Raw genomic sequence first — 6,746 nt, 5'->3', positions numbered from 1 at the left:
GGGGGAGTGGGGGTGGTGCCGCAGGGACCCCCCCCGCTCCCCCCAACCGGGGCACACGCGTGTGTAAGGGGGGGGTGTGGGGGTGCGCGTGACCCGGCCGCGCGTGCTCGCCCCGGGTGAGTGTGCAAGGGGGGAGCTCGGCGAGTGTGCAAGGCCCACAGGGGGTTGAACACGCGGGTGCGAAGGGGGCAATGGGGTGGTGCCGCAGGGACCCCCCCCGCTCCCCCCAACCGGGGCACACGCGTGTGTAAGGGGGGGGTGTGGGGGTGCGCGTGACCCGGCCGCGCGTGCTCGCCCCGGGTGAGTGTGCAAGGGGGGAGCTCGGCGAGTGTGCAAGGCCCACAGGGGGTTGAACACGCGGGTGCGAAGGGGGCAATCCCCCCATTCCTTCCCAGTCCCCCCAGTTTGGTACCTCCATCCCCCCATTCCCTCCCAGTCCCCCCATTCTGAGGGCTCCACCCCCTCATTCCTCCGTCCCAGTCCCCCCAGTTTGTGACCTCTATCCTCCCATTCCCTCCTCCCAATCCCCCCAGTTTGGGGGTGCAATCCCCCTATTCCTTCCCAGTCCCCCCAGTCCGAGGGCTCCACCCCCTCATTCCTCCGTCCCAGTTCCCCCAGTTTGTGACCTCTATCCCCCCCACAGCCGCCGCCGATGGCTCAGGACAACGCTGCCTTCTGCGGGGTCCCCGAGGGGGTCCCCACGGGGGTCCCCGCCGAGGCCAAGCCCCCTCCCCCGCCCCCCCAAGCCCCCAAACGCCGCCCGTGGGGGGCCGGGGGGGGCGCGGTGGCCCGGAAGCGCCAGCGCTACGTGGAGAAGGACGGCAAGTGCAACGTGCAGCACGGCAACGTGCGCGAGACCTACCGCTACCTGACCGACATCTTCACCACCCTGGTGGACCTCAAGTGGCGCTTCAGCCTCCTCATCTTCATCCTGGCCTACGCCCTCACCTGGCTCTTCTTCGGCCTCATCTGGTGGGTCATCGCCTACAGCCGCGGCGACCTGGAGCACCTGGGCGACCACACCTGGACGCCGTGCGTCAACAACCTCAACGGCTTCGTGTCCGCCTTCCTGTTCTCCATCGAGACCGAGACCACCATCGGCTACGGCCACCGCGTCATCACGGACACGTGCCCCGAGGGCATCGTGCTGCTGCTGCTGCAGGCCATCCTGGGCTCCATGGTCAACGCCTTCATGGTGGGCTGCATGTTCGTCAAGATCTCGCAGCCCAACAAGCGCGCCGAGACCTTGGTGTTCTCCTCGCACGCCGTGGTGTCGCTGCGCGACGACCGCCTGTGCCTGATGTTCCGCGTGGGCGACCTGCGCGACTCGCACATCGTGGAGGCCTCCATCCGCGCCAAGCTCATCCAGTCCAAGCAGACGCAGGAGGGGGAGTTCATCCCGCTCGACCAGACCGACCTGAGCGTGGGCTTCGAGACCGGCGACGACCGGCTCTTCCTGGTGTCGCCGCTCATCATCAGCCACGAGATCGACGAGCGCAGCCCCTTCTGGGACGTGTCGCGGGGGCAGCTGGAGAGGGACGACTTCGAGATCGTCGTCATCCTCGAGGGCATGGTGGAGGCCACAGGTAAATGGGGTGGGAACGCCTTGGTGGTGTGGGGACACCTCGGTGGCACGAGGACGATTTGGTGGCATGGGGATGCATTGGTGGTGTGGGGACACTTTGGTGGCACAAGGGGACACTTTGGTGGCATGGTGACGCCTTGGTGGCATGGGGACACCTTGGTGGCATGGGGATGCTTTGGTGGCATGGGGACACTTTGGTGGCATGGGGATGCCTTGGTGGTGTGGGGACACCTTGGTGGCACGGGGATGCCTCGATGGCACAGGGACTCTTTGGTGGCATGGGGACACTTTGGTGGCATGGGGACACCTTGGTGGCATGGGGACGCTTTGGTGGCATGGGGACGCCTTGGTGGTGTGGGGACACCTTGGTGGCATGGGGATGCTTTGGTGGCATGGGAACGCTTTGGTGGCATGGGGACGCCTCGGTGGTGCAAGGACACGATGTCTTTGTGTGGATACATCCAAGGGGATGTCATCTCCAAGGGACACATCGTCCTTGTGGGGACGTATTGTCTTCGTGGGACACATCTGTGGGGACACATCCATGAGGACACATCATTTCCACGGGGACATCTCATCTTGATGGGGACACGTCCATGAGGACACATCATCTCTGTGGGATACATCCATGGGGACACGTCCATGAGGACACATCGTCTGCCTGGGGACGCCTCATCTTTGTGGGGACATCTCACCTCTGTGAGGACATCACCTCCATGGGGACATCTTGTCTCCATAGGGACACCTCCATGAGGACACATCATCTTCTTGGTGACATCTCATCTCCATGGGGACATCATCTTCTTGGGACCCATCACCTCCATGGGGACAGACAACATCCATGGGGACACTTGGTCTCTGTGGGGACATCTCATCTCCATGGTGATCCATCATGTCTGTGGGGACACCTCCATGGGGACACCTCATCTCCAGGGGGACATCTCTGCTGGGGACTTCACAGCCCCCTCTACCAGATTTGGGGTCCCCCAAAATGGGGGCACAGCACAGACCTCCCCAGGTGGGTTTGGGGTGTCCCATGTCCTGGGGCTTCAGGTATTGGGGTGCCCCAAACCTTGGGGGTTTCACAGACCCCTCCTACCAGATTTGGGGTTTCCCGTGTCCTGGATTCTTCAGGTATTGGGGTCACCATGCACTAAGTGATTCAGGTGTTGGGGTCCCCGTGCCCTGAGTGACTCAGGTATTGGGGTCCCCATGCCATGAGGGACTCAGCTATTGGGGTGCCCCTCACCCCTCCCATTTTGGGAGCCCCCCCGACCCCCGTGCCCCCCAGGGATGATGTGCCAGGTGCTCAGCTCGTACCTGGCGGACGAGGTGCTGTGGGGGCAGGAACCATCAGGTATTGGGGTCCCCCATGCCCAGAGCGACTCAGATATTGGGGTCCCCATGACTCAGATATTGGGGTGCCCCTCACCCCCGACCCCCGTGCCCCAGGACCCCCAGGGTGGGCAGGGGTCTCTCCAACGATATGAGGACCCCCAGGGTGGGTGTTGGGGTCTCCAAGGACATGGGGACCCCCAGGGTGGGCAGGGGGTCTCCGAGGACATGGGGACCCCCAGGGTGGGGTGTGGGGGTCTCTCCAAGGACATTGGGACCCCCAGAATGGATGTTGGGGTCTCCAAGGGCATGGGGACCCCCAGGGTGGGCAGGGGGTCTCTCCAACGACATGAGGACCCCTAGGGTGGGTGTGGGGGGCCCTCATCATTGCCCCCACCCCCCGTCAATGTCCTCACGGGATCCCCCCAAACCGGGGAGGGGCGGTGCTGGGGGATGAGGAACCGAGAGGGGCCGAAAGGAACCGGGCGGGGCCGAGAGAAGACGAAAGGAGCCGAAAGAATCCGAATGTAGCCGAATGAGGCCGGGCGGAGCCGGGCGGAGCCGAATGAGGCCGGGCGGAGCCGAGCCGAAGCCGAGCGGGACCGAACGGATCCGAAAGGAGCCGAAGACATCCGGGCGGAGCCGAGCGGGGGCTGAGCGCCACCAAAGCCCCGCCCCCTCCTGACCCCTCCCCCTCCCCCGTCGCGCGTGGGGGGAGGGGCAGGGGCTGCGACCCCCCAAAACCGGGGACAGCGGGGACACAGGGACCCCCAGCCCCCCGCGTGTCACACGCGTGTCCCGTGCGTGTCCCGTGTGTCACACGCGTGTTGGATGGACTGGGGGCACTGGGGGAACTGGGGGGAGTGGGATGGACTGGGAGCACTGGGATGGACTGGGATGGATTGAGGGGACTGGGAGCGGCTGGGGGACTGGAAGAGCCGGGAACTGGGAGGACTGGGATGGACTGGAACAGACTGGGGCAACTGGGGGAACTGGGAGGACTGGGATGGACTGGGAGCACTGGGAGGACTGGGAGGACTGGGATGGACTGGGGGAACTGGGAGCACTGGGAGGACTGGGATGGACTGGGGGCATTGGGGGCACTGGGAGGACTGGGATGTACTGGGAGCACTGGGAAGGACAGCACAGGGGGAACTGGGGGGCGTTGGGACAGACTGGGATGGACTGGGAGGTGCTGGGGACAATGGGCAGTACTGGGCAGACTGGGACAAACTGGGGCACACTGGGAGGTACTGGGGGTGCAGGTCCGGACTGGGGGGACTGGTCCGGACTGGGGGGACTGGTCTGCACCGAGGGTGTGGGGCTGGACGGGGAGCGCCGGGCTCTGTACTGGGGAGATACTGGGAGGATACTGGGAGATACTGGGAGATACTGGGTGGCACTGGAGGGCGTGGCTGGCGCAGGGAGCGGAGCTGCGAGCTGGGGGAGCTGATAACTGGTGCGGACTGGTGTCACTGGTGTCACTCACTCCTGGCGGACGAGGTGCTGTGGGGTCACCGCTTCACGCCGCTGCTCAGCCTGGAGGAAGGTTTCTACGAGGTGGACTACGGGGGCTTCCACCACACCGTGCCCGTGCCCACCCCGGCCTGCAGCGCCCGCCAGCTGGCAGCCGCCGCCGCCCGCCGCGATGCCCACCTCTACTGGTCCATCCCCAGCCGCCTGGATGAGGCGGCGGCCGCGGGGGGCGAGGGGGACCCCGAAATGTCCCCCCGCGAGAGCAACGGGACCTTGGCCAGCCCCGAGTCGCGGTGATGCCACCAAAATCCGGGTGTAAATAGCAAAAATCCCAATGTTGTGGTGGTGGTGGTGGGTTTTGGGGTGTCCCAGTGCTCGGGGGCAAAGGGGACCCCAAAACCTCTCAGGTGAGCAAAGGACCTTGGCCAGCCCCGAATCGCGGTGATGCCACCAAAATCCGGGTGTAAATACTGAAAATCCCCCTTCGTTATGATGGTGGTGTGGGTTTTGGGGTGTCCCTGGGTTTGTGGGGGCAAAGGGGACCCCAAAACCTCTCAAGAGAGTGAAGGGACCTTGGCCAGATCTGAGACGCGGTGATGCCACCAAAATCTGGGTGTAAATACTGAAAATCCCCCTGTTGTGGTGGTGGTCGTGGGTTTTGGGGTGTCCCTGGGTTTGTGGGGTCAAAGGGGACCCCAAAATCTCTCAGGCAACCAACAGGACCTTGGCCAGCCCCAAGCTGAGGTGATGCCACCAAAATCGGGGTGTAAATAGCAAAAAACCCCCTGTTATGGTGGTGGTGGTAGTTTTGGGGTGTCCCTGGGTTTGTGGGGTCAAAGGGGACCCCAAAATCTCTCAGGCAACCAACAGGACCTTGGCCAGCCCCAAGCTGAGGCGATGCCACCAAAATCCGGGTGTAAATAGCAAAAATCCCCCTGGTTATGATGGCGGTGGTGGTTTTGGGGGTGTCCCTGGGTTTGTGGGGTGTCCCTGGGTTTGTAAGGGAGAGGGGGACCCCAAAATCCCCCATGAGGCCAAAGGGACCTTGGCCAGCCCCGAGTCGCAGTGATGCCACCAAAATCTGGGTGTAAATAGCAAAAATCCCCCCACTTATGGTGGTGGTGTGGGTTTTGGGGTGCCCATGGCTTTGTGGGGCAAAGGGGACCCCAAAATCCCCCATGAGGCCAAAGGGACCTTGGCCAGCCCCGAGTCGCAGTGATGCCACCAAAATCTGGGTGTAAATAGCAAAAATCCCCCCGGTTATGATGGTGGGGGTGGGTTTGGGGTGTGAGTGGTGGGTTTGGGGTGTCCCTGGGGTTTGGGCTGTCCCTGGGTTTGTGGGGGCAAAGGGGACCCCAAAATCCCCCACGAGACCAACGGGACCTCCGAGTTGCGGTGATGGCCCCAAAACACGAAGCTGTTTATTAAATATCCCCCCAGTTCTGATGGTGGTGGCGGTTTTGGGGTGCGGGCGGTGGGTTTGGGGTGTCCCTGGGTTTGTGGGGTGATGGGGACCCCGAAATCCCCGGGGGGAGCAGCAGGACCTTAGCCAGCCCCAGCAGGCACCAAGCCCTGGGTGCGGTGAATAAAGATCCCCCACTCCGATGGTGGAGCTGGTTTTGGGGTGCGGGCGGTGGGTTTGGGGTGTCCCTGCGTTTGGGGTCTCGGGGGAGGGGCAATCCAGAGGCTCCACTGCGGAATTTGGGGTGAAATCGGGGTGGGCAGAGCGCCCTGACCCCAAATCCTGCAGGGCTGGCAGGAAGGGGTGAGTGCCACCCCCTCAAGGACATGGGGACCCCCAGGGTGGGCAGGGGGTCTCCAAGGACATGGGGACCCCCAGGGTGGGCAGGGGGTCTCCAAGGACATGGGGACCCCCAGAATGGATGTTGGGGTCTCCCCAAGGACATGGGGACCCCCAGGGTGGGTGTTGGGGTTTCTCCAAGGACATGGGGACCCCCAGGGTGGGCAGGGGTCTCTCCAAGGACATGGGGACACCCAGGGTGGGTGTTGGCGTTTCTCCAAGGACATTGGGACCCCCAGAATTGATGTTGGGGTCTCCAAGGACATGGGGACACCCAGGGTGGGCAGGGGGTCTCTCCAAGGACATGGGGACCCCCAGGGTGGGCAGGGGTCTCTCCAAGGATATGGGGACCCCCAGGGTGGGCAGGGGGTCTCCGAGGACATGGGGACCCTCAGGGTGGGGTGTGGGGGTCTCTCCGAGGACATGGGGACCCCCAGAATGGATGTTGGGGTCTCCAAGGACATGGGGACCCCCAGGGTGGGGAGGGGTCTCTCCAAGGACATGGGGACCCCCAGGGTGGGCAGGGGGTCTCCGAGGACATGGGGACCC

At 64.0% G+C, this 6,746-nt stretch overlaps 1 protein-coding gene across 1 annotated transcript; it reads left to right on the top strand.

The window, feature by feature from the left end:
- The first annotated feature begins 652 nt into the window (after nucleotides 1-652).
- Nucleotides 653-4,866, top strand: KCNJ9 (potassium inwardly rectifying channel subfamily J member 9). Its single transcript, XM_041482940.1, has 3 exons — nucleotides 653-1,586; nucleotides 2,877-2,917; nucleotides 4,424-4,866. Exons 1-3 carry the CDS (start codon nucleotides 653-655, stop codon nucleotides 4,691-4,693), a joined length of 1,245 nt encoding a protein of 414 aa, XP_041338874.1. The 3' UTR covers nucleotides 4,694-4,866.
- Nucleotides 4,867-6,746: the final 1,880 nt, after the last annotated feature.

The sequence above is a fragment of the Pyrgilauda ruficollis genome, unplaced genomic scaffold (assembly GCF_017590135.1).
Source record: "Pyrgilauda ruficollis isolate IOZ18807 unplaced genomic scaffold, ASM1759013v1 scaffold599, whole genome shotgun sequence".
Taxonomy (NCBI): Eukaryota; Metazoa; Chordata; class Aves; order Passeriformes; family Passeridae; genus Pyrgilauda; species Pyrgilauda ruficollis.
This window is presented reverse-complemented; position numbering and strand designations above follow the sequence as displayed.